The sequence below is a fragment of the Salvia hispanica genome, chromosome 1 (assembly GCF_023119035.1).
Source record: "Salvia hispanica cultivar TCC Black 2014 chromosome 1, UniMelb_Shisp_WGS_1.0, whole genome shotgun sequence".
Lineage (NCBI taxonomy): Eukaryota > Viridiplantae > Streptophyta > Magnoliopsida > Lamiales > Lamiaceae > Salvia > Salvia hispanica.
Window position 1 is genome coordinate 35,156,168 of NC_062965.1, and position 16,331 is coordinate 35,172,498.

The 16,331-nt window shown below is 32.7% G+C and overlaps 1 protein-coding gene across 1 annotated transcript; it reads right to left on the bottom strand.

Annotated features, from left to right (window-relative positions):
• Nucleotides 1-628: 628 nt before the first annotated feature.
• On the bottom strand, nt 629-3,581 carry LOC125204406 (root phototropism protein 2-like). Its single transcript, XM_048103425.1, has 5 exons — nt 3,476-3,581; nt 3,324-3,393; nt 2,819-3,196; nt 1,367-2,071; nt 629-1,219 (listed from the first exon to the last, which is right to left on the bottom strand). The coding sequence occupies exons 1-5, from the start codon at nt 3,517-3,519 to the stop codon at nt 746-748; spliced, it is 1,671 nt and encodes a 556-aa protein (XP_047959382.1). The 5' UTR covers nt 3,520-3,581; the 3' UTR covers nt 629-745.
• Nucleotides 3,582-16,331: the final 12,750 nt, after the last annotated feature.

Genomic DNA, 16,331 nt, shown 5'->3' on the forward strand with positions numbered 1-16,331 from the left:
CATTATTTAGATGTACTAGTGTATTTCTTACACGTGAGGGAATTATGGCTAACAATTAAATAGTAGCACAATATAAATGGAAATATGATCTTATTGGGCCTGGTTACCATCCAACAAAAAAAGTACACTATCTATTTATCATGAATTAATACAAACAAAAAATTATGTCCATTTAATTATGTGGCTGTGGTCATTGGCGTTTCCAAATATAGGAAACGCGTGTAGAAGAAAATAGGTTTCGTCTTCTGCTAGGATTACTTTCTTAGTATTATTGGTCCAATTCATCTTATCTAATCCATCTTTGTGACCTTGTTAATTTCCCACAACAATTTCGTTTTATTCTCACCTAGTGCAATCGATTGAGGATGAACATTTGAACATCGCATCAACCACTTACCTATCAATAATCATAATCTTGAACACTTTGTTGTTACCGATTACATCAAATGGATTATAATTTATATCATTCTATACGAATGTGTATATGAAATATAACAAAATTACAAAATTAAGAACCTACACTATTATAATTTTCAATCGATAGTAACAAACAAAGATCCAAAATATTTACACTGCGATCTATGCACAATATATACACTGAATTTTCATAATATAAAAAACACGAAGATGGTCAAACCACGCATCACAATAGTTTATCATAAAACTAAAACAAACATAAACATCAAACTCTTTACAAGATTAATCAATCACACCAATATAACTAAAAAAAATACAATCACAAAACTTAGGAAATGGAGAATCGTCTCCTTCTAGGTTTTGTCAAATCCGGCATTCCATCATCAATATTCAACGTGTCTTTGGATCCATTCTTGAACGGATTCAATTTCCCCAAAGTCTTGGACATGGATGAGAAGAATGTAGGCTTTTTCCCGCTCGATTTCGACGATGTGCCCTGCCCTTTTTTGATGTCTTGAATGTACATTTTCATCTTCAACAACTCCGTCCTCAGCTCCTCGTTCTCCTTCACGAGGGACGTGTCGGCTTGCACTTGCTTCCTCATCGTGACTGCATCTGCATCCTGGTGATCATCCCCTCCACTTCTCAACTTGAGCTGGTCGTAGTATAGCGCGTGGAGGACTATTTGCACCGGGAGCCGCTTATTTTGGGAAGCGTGAACCCTAGCATCATACGATAGCTTTAGCGGGTCCATCACACTGCACACCTTTTCCCGCTCGATCTCATCTAGATTCGGGTGCGCCTAGACCATCATAGACAACACTTCATCCTTAAATAAGGCAAAATTTAAAATAAAACAAAGGTGCACCTATGACAGTTCAGACGACTTAAACACACGACAGGTGATGCATAGCAAATAGAATCAAGAATGATTGTCTATGTTACATACCTTGAGATAGATATCAATAGCGCGATAAAGATCGTCATCGACCTTCCTAGCGGCCTTAGGCACCAAATTGGCAATCCCATTGAACTTGGAAATGGTTAAATCAGCATAGGTGGCTATCTCCCCAAGATAAGCATCAATAGTCTTCCCAACTCTATACATAGCTGTGGAGCAAACCTCCCCTGCATTGAAAATCGCCACATTCTTCTCCCTCTCCACAAATCCAGATATGACCTTCCTCACACTCTCAAGATCAAACAGCCTCGCGCCATCAACGGTGAACGACAAAACCAGCAAATCATCAAGGGTCACGTGCTCAAGAATCATAGAAATCCTCTTCTCCAGCTCACTCTTGCACCGGCTGTCGGCTCTCAGGAAAATGGCTGTCCGAAGCAGACAGCACAAGAAGTGTATTGGAAAGGCCGATTTCTCTGGTGGGAGGAGGGCCACGATGGACTCGAGGATGTCGCGCTGCTGGAGGCGGACGTCTGGGTCGCTGGAGTCCAGCGACCGGGTGCCCTTGCCAGAGTGATCGCGCAGCGTTCGCTCTGTGTAGGTTATGATCGCGCTGGCTAGAGTTAGTCCCTTTGCGCCTCTTCCTTTCATTGATGCAATGATCCTCTCGAAGAAGGCTATGTCCAAGATCGTCAGCTCCTCCGTCCACCAATTTGGCGGCGAACGGCTCGGGAAATTCGCCTCCACGCAAGCCTGCTCCATAATAAATAAACCTTTTAGAAATCTCGTATTTGAGGGAAATTATGATGTACTCCCTAGTCCCTCCTACCCATTAGAAGTCCCATTCCTAATCGGTACTCCCTCCGTCCCAAGGAAGATGACCCCTTTCTGAGCCGGCACGGGATTTTATGCAACTTTATTTTGTTTGTTAAATGGAGAGAGTAAAATAAGAGAGAGAAAATAAAGTAGAGATAAAGGGGTTTCCATTTTAAGCAATGGGTCATCTTGATTGGGACAAACTAAAAAGGAAAGTGGATCATCATCTTCAATGGGACGAGAGGGAGTACAAGTTTTAAAAATTTGTTTTATTTTGTAAATGAATGGGAGAAAAATTTGGTGAAACATCGATCATACTTTATGTGTTGATTTTATTATAATATGGGGTTCACGATGCTAAAAATTAAAAAATTGAAATGAGACTTCTAAGGGAGACCGGATGAAAATGGCAAAATAGCAAAAAGAAAATACTACTACTATGTGGACAACATGTCCTTTACTTAAATGATTTTGTGTAATACACTTAGTTAATCGGTCTTTAATTTTATACATTTACGAGTCACGTCAGTAAATTCAGACCAATAGCATTCTGGAAATTTTCTTCATGGAACAATTAAGAAAAATTATCAAAGTTATGATATAATAATCGACAATTTCTGAAAGTTGCAAAATTGACCAAAATTTGACTAAACTTTATACGGAGTATTTTTCTGGCAGTCTAACCTTTGCGGCGGTGATCTCGACGCAGCGTTGCACGATCCCGAGATCAGCAGCGATGGGGAGGAGATCCTCGCACGACTTGAGTACGACGAGGGCGCCGGAGAGGGTGGTGAGCGCCACCTGAGACAAGAAATCATCGGTTCTTCCGGCGAGATTGCCGTCGCAGTATTTGTCGGTCATCTGGAGATACTCGGCGGCGCAACGAAGGGCGGCGACGTTGTCCACCGTGATCTCGAAGTTGACGCCGTAGCAGAACTTGGCCGCCTTCTCAAAGATCTCCGGCCCTCCGGGAATGTCAGACAGATTAATCCTCGTCAAATCCGTCTCCTTCGATTCCAAAATCAGCTTCCTTATATGATTGCTCTTCGCCACCAGCATGAACTGCACAAATATTATCGTTAGGGACTGATATTTCTAAATTTTATTTTAATGTAATTTTTTTTATGAACTTACACTAAATTTCAAAAAAATTAATAGAAAAAAGTATGGTGCTACGCCAAATGCTTACCTTGTGAAGGGAGAAATTGGCTTCTCCAACTTCCACGATTATATCAGTTGAGATTTCTTGAGAGAAAACCCTAAATAAATCAAAAGCAAGAATTAATGAATCATACAAAAAAAAATTGAAATATAAATGGAATTTGGAAAGAGAAAAAGTACCATTGGCCAGTTCTTTCCATTGCAAGAGAGAATCTGTTGGCCATGAATGAGTGAAGGAGAAAAGGAGAGTTGGAGATGTCAAGTTTAGTTGAATAAATGTGCTGTATATATAAAGACCTTGATTTATCTTGTAATAAATCTAAGCTGTTTTTCCCATGCAAATAATTGCCTTTTTTTACTTATGTACTTTTACAACTTTTAAATGTAGTTTTCAAGTTCCAAATGATATATTCTCTTATCCACTCTGCCATGTAGATTCCCTTTTATATCTCTAAATTAGATTCATGAACTTCACTATATATTTTCATTTTTGTGGGATCTATTAAATTTTATTAGAATTTTGTTATTCTCAAACCCAACTTTGATATTAAACTACAGGAAATCTAAAGAAAATCTATAAAAAAGTAATCAAGGTTTGAGGGTTTCACGTGTAAGTGTGCATTTTAAATTTAAATATCCAACAAAACACAAGTAACAAGACGATTAGAAATTAAACAAACTGTTACTGAATATTCTTCATTTTTTAATTTCTTTTATTCTCTCAACTTGGTGTATTCTGATTTTAATTATCGAGAACAGCATCCTTGCAAAAGCTTGTCTGTGTAAATTAGATATGAGTATTCGTTTTGATTTAGGAGAGTAGTGAAATTTGAATTTTAACTTTTAAGCTTTGTTGTTTTAGCACTGATAGTGTGAATTTGGTTTGGTAACATGATGTACTATCAGCAAATGTAGTACTCCCTCCGTCTCGAAGTATTAGACTCACTTCTTTTGGGCACATGATTTAAGGAATTGATATTTAAATAGTTAAAGTGGAGAGAGTAAAGTATGAAAGATGGAAAAAATAGGGGAGAGAAGAGAGAAAAAAGTAGGTGGAGAATAAAATAAGATAGATGCTTTCTTGCTAAAAAATGAAATGAGTCTAATATGTTGGGACATCTCAAAAGGAAAAGTTGGTCTAAGGCGGCAGGACGGAGGAGTAGTATATTGCAAAAAAAAAAAAAAAAAAAAAACATTTAAATTTAAGTACATTGAATAACATGAAAATATGTAGTAGCACCTAATTTGTTGGTGTAATGATTAAGAGGATTAAAAAGGGAAATTAATAAATTTTCTCGTCACCAATAATTAAAGGAGTGTTTGGCAGCGGACAGAAAAACAGAAATCTGGGTCAAATCATGTGTGCTGTGGCTTATATAAAAGCTCGTTCATTTCTTACCACTCAAACAAGTGGTTCACAATTCATTCCGTTTTCCAAACTAAAACATGGATGGATTACTGCCACGTCACACTCTCCTTTGTCACACTGGCCCACTTTCTGCTTTACTCAGTACTATCTTCGGACAGGATAAATGTGTCACGTTGTGGGCCACGACCGGATCTTGTTTCACTAATAAGAAGCGTACACGTAGGATGCCTTCGCACTTCAATCCATTTATATAGATGAGAGATACAGATAACCAAGTTCTTCTTTTTGAAATTCCTAATAAATTTCAATAGCTTAGATATCACGTATGAGTAATACAATACACTACTCCTAATAAAAGAATAAACTCAATTCGAACTTGAAACACATTAGTACATTTTATTCACAAATGAAATTTTATGTTATCAAAAAATTCTTGATTAATTACATGCAAGCTTATTTTAGTGAAGTAAATTAGTTATCTTTTTAAAAGTTGTTGACGCGTGATGATCGTATGTACCTACTGTATAAAATGTTGCATTAATTATGATGTCGTAAAGGATAGACTTTAGGCATAACATCCCCAGCTACTCTCTTCTAGCCATTATGGAGGAAATGCATAGCACGTGTAAATTTTTGCATGAGAAAATAAATCATGCTGCACCTAAATTGAATCCAAGGCCAAGTTGTTGGATATGCAGGTATACCATCATGTTTTAATTCTCAACAAATACCTCCACTACAAGAAACTGAAGTTTATCCAGACATGATTAGATAGTCCATATGGATAGTGATATAATGCAAATTTATAAGTATATTGTACAAACTCCAAATTATGATCTGGACCATTAAAAATATCAACAGATAATAAAATAGTAGTAACAGAAAATGTCAACACAATATCAACCGTTGACACTGTATTGACATTTTTTAACGATCCAAATCAAAGTTTGTAGTTTGTGCAGTATTAAGGGTTTGCATTTGATCATATTCCCCATATGTACAGTAGGTAAATCCATTAAGCAAATCTAACTATTTAGTGATATTTATTATTTGCTGGTAAGAATCCCGGTGATTTTAGGTTGGATTAGAGATTGACTTATTGGGCATGGTTGATATTGAGTTTATCCGATAACGATCCAATACGCATAATTTGTCGACCTAATCAATCTATGCACTAGTCTTTTACGACATTTAAGACAAATACTAATGCTGCACGTGCGTAAAAAAATATGTCATACTATGGTATACTTTATGTAAATATGTCATACTCCACTAAGGTATACTTTATATAAATAATAATATAATTAACATTTTTAATTTTTACTAAAGAAATCAAAATACATACTACAAATGTTGTTTTCCAAAATCAAGATACCCTATCTCACCATATATTATTGGCGTAGCCCATCAAAAATATTCGAATCAGTGGATGACACGGATTTTATTGAGATAGTATTTATAAAGTAAAAGAGAGAAGGGGGAAATTGATAAAATAGAAGAAAAAGGTGAGTAAAGTATTGGCTGAGAATCAAATTGTAATCATTTACTGAATTATTCTAACACCCTTTTTAGACGGAAAAAACGTACTCATTTTGAAATATTGTAGTAGGACAAAAGGTCGGGCTCTAAGAGAGAGTAGAGAAAGAAAAAAAGTTTGAATCTATAAATAGTAATCGGCCTACCAATATTAATTTGAAATGATTCTACAAATCCACTATTCCATTCATCTTTGAAAGAGTTTCGTGTGGATACCTCGCACGCTTTAATCGAAGTCCGGTAGAAAAAAATATGAATGAATACTAAGACTACGCATTGCAGAGAAACAACGCGAGGGTCAAGCGTTTTTCCAGCCGAAAAATGCCTGATCCAACAAAATTGTCTGGGCCTATTTTGTCCAAGCCCTAACTATTTAAATAGCTAGGGCACAACTCCCAAAGGACTTTTGGCGACTAAAACACATTTTGAGAGAGAGTGAGCTTGGAAGCCACACTTAGAAGTAGGAGAGCAAGATTGAAGTTTCATCCATCCAAGCCTTGTTCCCCATAGTATATTAACTTGTTTTTGTGTTAATATAGTTAGCATGGGTGGCTAGAGCTTGAGATTACTCCTAATTTGTAGTAGGGTTGTTGAGCATGAATTCATTTAATTGAATTCTTATGATTTCTATTGCTTATTAGTTCTTATCTTTTGTGATTATCTTTATTCGTGTCGAATTCAGCAAGAAAATTTAATCTAGGAATGACCTTAATTCTAAAATCTCTTTAACTTAGAATAAGGAATTTTCAAGCTAGAACCGTTAGGGGGGTAGACAAGAAGTGGATCCTTTGTGCTAACTATGTAGAAGCTAATCTAAAGCCTACTCTGCATCTTAATAAGGGTAATAGGTTACTGAGTAGAGCTTAGAATGCGTGATCAGCATATCCTAGGTGTATAATTCTTAATCACCTATGAGCGAGAGTATGCACTTTTGGTTGGACATAGTTTTGATGCATAATTGGTAAAGTAAGAGATAGATAGAAAAAAAATGTAATTGAAGTATTGCTAGTGGGGAATGAGGCCCTCTTGTGAGGGACTAAAAAGGAAAGAGTCATTCTTGTGGTACGGAGGGAGTTTAATAGTTTTAGCAATTAATCTCGCCTCCATGTGGATTCGATACCCTTTCGTACTACATTGCACGTCTGTATACTTGCAAGTAGTGTTTTTAGGGGATTAAAACTTGTTTTGCGAATTTAAATCACACACTAATAGTCACAAGTATGAGAGAGAAATAAAAATAAGTACTCCATCCGTCCCATAATAGATGTCACACTTGGAGATTGACACGAGATTTTAGGAGGTGTTGTTTTGTGTGTTAAGTGAAAAGAGAAAGTAATATATTTATATTAATGTGAGAGGAAACTTTTTCCACAAAAGGAAATGTGACATCTTTTGTGGGACAAACTAAAAAGGAAAGTGTGACATTTACTGTGGGACAGAGGGAGTAGTAGATAAAGTATTTGAGAGAAACTTTTCATATTTGGATGGTACTACTATTTTCTGCAGATGAACCGAAATGAAAAGATGAGACTTTTTTTCGTAGGCGGATAGGATAGAGTATATATGTATGGTATGCTGGAATTTTGTTAATAATAGTAATAATTATAAAGTAGAATCCATTTCGCATTATAAAATAGAAGTTATGAAACATAAAAATATGAGCAAATAGAAAAAACATGAAATGTTTTTAAATAAGTGCATCTCTTGAGCTCTTGAATACATGACACACAAGCCAACCAATTGTACTTCTAATAGTACTGCTATATTTTAATACTACTACTAAAGGTGTCATAACTATACATATTCTTGGCAGGCCCGTGGGCCATCCAGACCCTATAAAGGCTCTCTCTCTGTATGGGCGTATGGCCCATCAAGAATAAAAGACATGTGCAAACTATTTTCATGTGGTATGACTATAGTCATTTGTTATCGCAATCTAAATATTAATGATAGAAGCAATCCATCTTGAGTTCTTAGATCGCACCATATCCTTTTACATTTTCATTTGTTTTTTTTACATAGTCATTTTATTTACATTAGCCAAAAATTGTACAATAGCGATTTCATATTTACACTTTAACATATATAGGCAAGTCTCACGTCAACAAATTTATATATATGTCATCAAATATTAGTTTCAATTTCAGTATGTGTAGAGATAGCAAAGTCACCGATTAGATCTGAAATCTAACTACTTACCATAATTTTTCAAAGCTCAATCCAATTAGAAAAATAATTTATAACGTACTTTTACCATGTCAGATTGATTCGTAATTGGAGCTAGAGATTATGAGATGCACATAATGATTCCAAAGCAATACTATGTGATGAATAACTAAAATATGTCACAATTTTTTTTGACAAATATACGGATTACATTGTATTTAATGAATTAATTTGATTTTTTCACATACGTACATAAATTATTTAATTTGATTTTTTTTCACATACGCGGCATAATTAATGACGTATGTGGAACATAATGATTTTCCAAAAACTCAACTAGACTCTAAGTGAGATATATACAAAAGAAGTGTCTATTATAGTTGCTTGATATGTGGATCAAAGGTTAGTGTTCGGACTTTCCTTTTTCACCTAATCAGATTTTAACAATTTAAGCAATATTAGAAGGTGGAAAGAACTAAAAAATCCAAGAAAATGCATAACTCAGTGACATTTTGGAGATGGAAAGAACTAAAAAATCCAAGAAAATGCATAACTCAGTGACATTTTGGAGATGGCTTTGATATGTCTCTACTCTTTTCCCCTTTTTTGATGGGCGAGACGGTCCTTGTGGTTTTGGAGGCTTTGTTTGTATTTTTGTTGTTTGGACGTGGTTGCAGCACGTGTTTTTTAATTGATATTCTTGCTTCTTTTTTTGTTTTGGTTGAGTTTGGTTTTGTGAGGATTGGGTGCGATATTCCAGTCCTCTGCTTTGTTTTCTATGTTTTGTAGTGACTTTGATTTGCTTGTTGAGCTCTAATTTGCTATCGAGTCATAGTTTAAGCATGCTTTATGATTATTAAAAAATACTCCGTACGTAATTAATGACGATTTTATGGGGAAAGCTTGCTTGTAACAATAGATTAAATCAAATTCTACTCAGCAACTATCGAAAAATTCAAAGAAGCCACAGATTCTAGAATTTAATCATGTCGTCGAAGACGTTAGCTAAAGCATCTAGTCATTGCACACTAATTTTGATTAATATGGGAAGATGAACTTCTTCTCCAATCCTACCTGGGTATATACATAATACATTGTAAAATTTACGATCGAGAGTTTGATTTTTCATACTCATCTATTTACTAATTTTACCTACTCGTTTGTGCAACAAACTTTGTATTTTTCATACTTATCGCTATGTGTTGTTGCTATATTTGTTCCGAGAAGACTTATACTCTCTCTGTTCCATACTAATAGAGTCATTTTATCATTTTGGTACGTTCCGTAGTAATAGGGTCATTTCTCTTTTTAGTAAAAGTCAACAGATTTTTCCCCACCTATTTTACTCTCTCTTACTTTTGTCTCTCTTCTACTTTATTCTCCATTTACTTAACTCACCCAACACAATTTTTCTTAATCTCCGTGCTGAAAAGAAACGTCTCCATTACTATAGAACGGAGGAATACTTGGCAAAATTAGTATTCTCCCCGTCTCAGTAATAAACACTTTCATTTTTAGTTTGTCTCATAAAAGATGTTATATTTTCTTTTTTGAAAAAAAATCTATTTCATATTAATACAAATCTGCTAATATTTTCTCTCTTCACTTATAACACACAAAATAGCATCTTCTAAAATCGTGTATCACTACTCAAGTGTGACATCTATTATGGGACGGAGGGAGTATTTCAAAAATCTTCTTATATTCCGAGAACATTTGTAAAGCAATGAGAATTTATGGAGTGAAATATTAATATCGACTAATTTACCAAGGACATGACATTGTGTACTAAGTAATACTTGCTCCGTTCCATAACATATGCCACATTTTTTCTTTTAGTTTGTCCTATAAAAAATGTCATAATTTTTTTAAAAAAAAAATTTCTCTCACACTAATGTATAAAAATATATTTTCTCTTTCCACTTAACACACAAATAAACATCTCCTAAAATTTAGTATCATCCCTTAAGTGTGACATCTATTATGGTACGGATGGAGTATTTCAACCAAATTACCAAGTACTCCCCCATTTGTAGTTTTTTTTTTATAAAATAATCTCCCATTTACCGAGCACGTGCTATTACTGGTAAATATTCAGAAATATCTCAAGAAGTCGATTACCAACTAAAATCTCTGTTCAGCATGCGCTCGCCAATCGTTCAATTTCGAATAATTTTCCTAAATTACCGAACAAATAGGCCGGCAAAAACTGTGTTTTTTTTTAGTGCGTGACAGATTAAATTCCATGTTACCACTAAGACAAGTAGACAACCAAGCCTTGAGCCCTCCATATAAATATTTAGATCCATTTAACTGATTAGATTTTGGCGTGTCATTTTCTATTTTTCTTTGCTTTTATTAATTGGGCTTATGAATTCAAGAGCTTATTGACTTTTAAAAATCAGTCGTACATGTAGCCGATAGAGTTCTAAATCATCTTATATGGCATTTACTAATTTATGCCTTTGACTAATATATCCCCGTTACATCGAATATTTACATTTTCACCACAGCAGTTAATATTTTCTGAAAATGTAACATTTTGACTAATAACATCTAAAAACATTTGACTTGTTATATGCATATCAATAAACAGGTCTATCTTTCATTCTTATCAAAATATATTAATTATGCACTTCACATCAACAGTTATATTATATAACAAGATATTTTGTAAAAAATAATACTAGTACTAATGTACTAATGTGTGATGTTCCTTGTATCATTAAGAATATATTTGACCAATAAGCATATTATTTATTCAACCACGAATTCTACATTTTTATATATTTATAGCCACTGTGATTATTTAAATCTACTTAGCTGTAATCCTTATATTTAGTGAAATCCATCTTTAAAACCTAATATCTTGTGACTGTATAAGTCATTATATAAGATTTACTTTATTTTATTAATTGTGGTTAATTTATAATATCAAATACATACAAAAACTATTTTGTACGGCTACTCATGAACATCAATTGGTCTATTGACTCAAGTTATAGTTTGTAGAATGGTCGTACTCTATCCTTTAGGAGATACTTTTACACAAGTTTTCTGATGTTAAATTAGACCGTCAAGGTTACCGAAGAGAATATTATATGGAGTAGTAAAAATTATGTAGAAGTTATTATATTTCTGACTGAATATAATATTATATAGAAAATTATATGAATTGGACCTTTTCCTAGTCGACTTTATAGGGTAAGACAAGTATTTAAACTATTTTAAATTTGAAACTGCTAGCACATATATTGACGGTTTAATTGTCTTGCAATTGAATATGAATATCAGGCTTTCTAGAAAATTAACCTGTCATATATCTGGGTGATGAATGGTAACCAATTTTAGACCATGTTTTTACTTAATTACCTTCATTTTTTTCATGTCTAATTCCTATATCATTTAATAAGCTTTACCCCTCACAAAGTTCAAATAATAAGTTCGGAAAACAGGTTAGAAGATCTGCGGTAAATAAAGTACGGAAATATCACGTGGAGACGTCGCAAGTCATTTTTGATTCTTTAAAGAATCATCAACGGGTATGTTAACTAACCGTAAAATTCAATGATTTTTATTTAATTTCCTTTTCTTGAATTATATGTGTTCTTGTTAATTGTTGGAGCGTGAGAATTGAATTGATCCAATATTCGATGAATTTATTTGAATTTGTTAGTCTTTGCTACAAACCCTTACACTATTACCAAGCGCTTGTTGTCATTTTAAACTCCAAAAACTACGTCGACATCCATGGAGTTTGTTAGTTACCTATTACTTGGTAAATTCTTGGCTCTCTAGTCGATAAATACTATGAATCCCAAAAAGTCAGTTACCCATTTTTGCTCAATATTTATTCGCCAAAAGTACGATTCCAAATAATTTTCCTAAATTACTAACTATTGTACTAAGTAGATGTCTGCTCGCAAAAGCCTGCATTTTTGTCAATTTTTCTTTATTCTATCAATATTTAGATCCATGTAATTGATATGAGTGTTGGCGTGTCATATTCTTTGCCTTCAATTATTGGGCTTAAACATTTAAGAGCTTATTGACTTTATAAATCAGCTTAATAGTAAACCTTAAATTTGGCAAAATCCATCTTTAAATCAGTATATTTTCCAATTCTGTTTCAGTCCAGTATAACCTTACAAGTATATAAAAAAGTTATGTTTTAATAAATCCTTTTATTTTGATATCTCATGCATGTTTAATTTAAACGGATTTAATTAGGCAGTCAAATTTTCTGTTGATTAAAATCCACACAATTATTATTGACTTGAAATCTACATCAGATTCTAACAAAGAAATTCTTTTATGTTCTCAATTAATAAACTAGAAAAATTTAATGTAATTTTAAAATTATGAATTATTTAAGTAATATATTATAAATAAAAATTTAATTAAAAATATTACTTTAATTATTATGTAATCTAATCACTTTAGTTATTATGTCAATTAGTTAATATAATTAAATTTAATTGATTAATATACATTTAAAATCGTATCAATTTTACTTGATATTTTCAATTAGAATAAGAGTAAGTGCAGTAATTCGGATACAATTTCAAAGTTCACTATTTCAAGTAAACTCTTATTTAGGTCTTTCTAGTCCAATAAGAACCAATGTGTTGAACAATCTTTTTTTTTTTCAGTTGCTTGTCGTATAATTCTTTTCATTTTTTTTCCCGATATATATCTTCATGATTTAATTTACATGATTTAACTCACAAATTTGGAATTGAATATGTTAGCCATGTATATTATATACATTTGTGAAGCTAAAGGAATATCATAAACATAAAATTTTCATAAGAAATTCTACCAAAATATTAACCATGGGATCGACATGGAATTTAATTGAATAAAAATAGATAATGTGAAATACTATAATTAACGGAATATTATTGGTTTGATTATGATCCTTTAAATAAGGATGAGATTTCGGACTATAGAAATAGGACTTGATAAAGTGAATATTTTATACTACAAGAACTCATTAAAACAAAATTTCTTTGTACAAAGACCTACACCTGCATATGTGTTTGGTCCCTTATGTTTAATTATTTATCACACGTACCATATAGTCTAATGCAACATTTATTATTTCCCATTTGGTGAGTTTGATGTCACATTGACTTGTACTATTAAATGGACTACTACAACATTGAAAAGTAGGGGTGAGCAAAATAACCGAAAACCGAATATCCGAACCGAACCAAATCGAAATTTTGAAATTCGGTTCGGTTTTTTCGGTTTTTCGGTTCGGTTCGGTTTTAAAAATACAAAAATTTCGGTTTTTCGGTTCGGTTCGGTTTGGGCGAAAAAAAAACCGAAAAACCGAAAAACCGAATTATATTTTCAATATATTATTATATATTTTTATCCTATTAATTTAGTATATTATATCATATATATAACATATATTCTTCTAATATATTTTTATATAATAAATATTATATATATTATATTAATTTTATATTATATATATTTATATTCTATTAGTATATATAAAATAAAATAAATTAGATATATTAAAATATACTATTTTTTTCGGTTTTTCGGTTTTGTTTTGAAATTTCGGTTTTTTCGGTTTAGTTCGGTTTTTTAAGTTCGGTTTTCGGTTTTTCGGTTTTCGGTTTTTCGGTTTTTCGGTTCGGTTCGGTTTCAATTTTAACCTAAATTCGGTTTTTCGGGTTCGGTTCGGTTTGGGCGAAAAACCGAACCGAAACCCGAATGCACACCCCTATTGAAAAGTATACCATGCTATATAGAAAGGGTTAATATAAATAGAAAAACTTAGCTATAAGGATATAACACTTCTCATTCATGGTTATGTTGTTTGCCAATTTACTCAACCTCAAGTATAATGTACCATATTACGAGATAAAATCGAATAGATTAATTGATACTAGTATTATATACTCTTCATATGTGGCAAAAAAAGTCTTACTTCTATATTAGACTTTCTATGACTTGCAAGTTGCAACATTAATATGGTTGAAATTGTGATAATATCAATGAAGGAAAAAAACCACATATCAACAAACTAATGGAAATTATGATCAACTTATAATTTTTTTAAAAAAAAATAACCTGTAGACATAATAATTTATTTTGAATTAATGTATTTACACACTTCGGCTTTCCATTTTTATTTTAGTAGTAGGTGATAAACTCCTTCCTAACATTTTGAGTGTTTTATTTTTGTTTCGTTTCAACAAGTATACAACAGTAATACACCTTCATTTTACTCTAGTGGGTGCATTTTTTTTTTATTGAGAGGCCCAATTAAAGATTTTAAAACTAAAAATTCAATTCCCTCCCTCTGTGAATAGATGACTTATTTTTTATAGCACATATTTTAAGATATATTAAAAAATGATTAAAATAAATGAATCGTATATTAGTCCCACTTACACGTGTACCCTAAAAATAGAAACTTTTTCTTTTTTTATCTGTCCCTTAAAAATAGAAACTTTCTATTTAAGAAGATGTTTTTCTATCTAATGAGGTGTGACTTATTTTTCACTAACACACTTTTCTTTTTATTTCTCTCTTATTTTTTTTAATTTGGTACTCCCTCCATTCCATAGTAATGGAGGCGGTTCTTTTCGGCACGAAGATTAAGAAAAATTGTGTTCGGTGAATTAAGTAAAGGGAGAGTAAAATGGAAAATGGAAAATGAAAAGGTTAGAGAAATGAAGAGAGAATAAAGTAAAAGAGAGTAAAGTGGATGTGGAAAAATGTGTTGACTTTTACTAAAAAGGGAAATGACTCTATTACTATCGAACGTACCAAAATTGCAAAATGACTCTATTATGGAACGGAGAGAGTAGTATTAAAACCTGTGTCGCTTCAAAAGTTTTTATTTTTTAGTGACGGAGGGAATATTAATTTTAAATAAAATATAAATGAAATGAGTTAGTGGAATGCGAGGTCTATTACCATTTATAGTAAAAACAAATCGGGACTCCTATTTGCGGACGGATCCAAATGAAAAAACGTAACTCTTATTCGCAGAAGGATGAAGTACTTTATTGTCTCATGGTTTTTCACTAAACTCATAAAATAATAGGAGTACTAATAGTATATAAAATTTTGTGTCTTATACTCCTTCTGTGCTATAAAAGTAAAAATTTTTGAAAGTACAAATTTTAATGCATAATTGATAAAATAAGAAAGACTTGAAAATAAAAAGTAATTGAGTATTGTTAGAGGAGAATGAAGATCACTCATTAAAGAAAAATAAAGTTATAAAATATATAAGTGTATTGTTATTTATAAGATGAATGAAAATAGAAAATAGTTTATGAATTTTTGAGCATGAAATAAAATACGAAAATAAATCCACATTTAAATCTAATATGTCCAAACCAAACCTCTCCACCGGAATCTTGGGTCCACTTTTCTGGTAATATTCAAGAACACACTCTTCAAACATTCTGAAATCTTGCTGCCAAATTTATCTCCGAATGTGAACTGGGAAGATTCCATCTCTCTTTCTCTAGTATTTAATAATGATTGATCGAACAGTGCGAGTTACATGTTGAAGAAAGGGCAGTTGAACAACAACTACTACTCCTCTTCAAAAAAGTCAATAAAGCCAATCCCCATTAACCCCAATTAAAATATGCCCTCAGCCAGCAAGGAAATTTGGTCTGTGTTTTTTGTGTATACCAATTCAATTATTTTACTGTTGAAAACGAAAAAGATGGCTGCTGCTCTCATCCTCATCACTATCACCAACATTTTTCATCAATGTTGCTACCCTTCCATGGAGAATAGGTCAAAATCCAACCCACCCCTGTTTCCTCCTCTCTCTCCACATTTCAAACCCCCCTTTTCCCTGCTCCGAAGAAACACCTGCACCACCTCCAGTTATGTATTCCCGTAGGTCTAAAAATACGATCTTTATTGTTTTTTAGCTGAATTGCTGTTTAGTATTCTGTCTTTTGCTGTGTAATT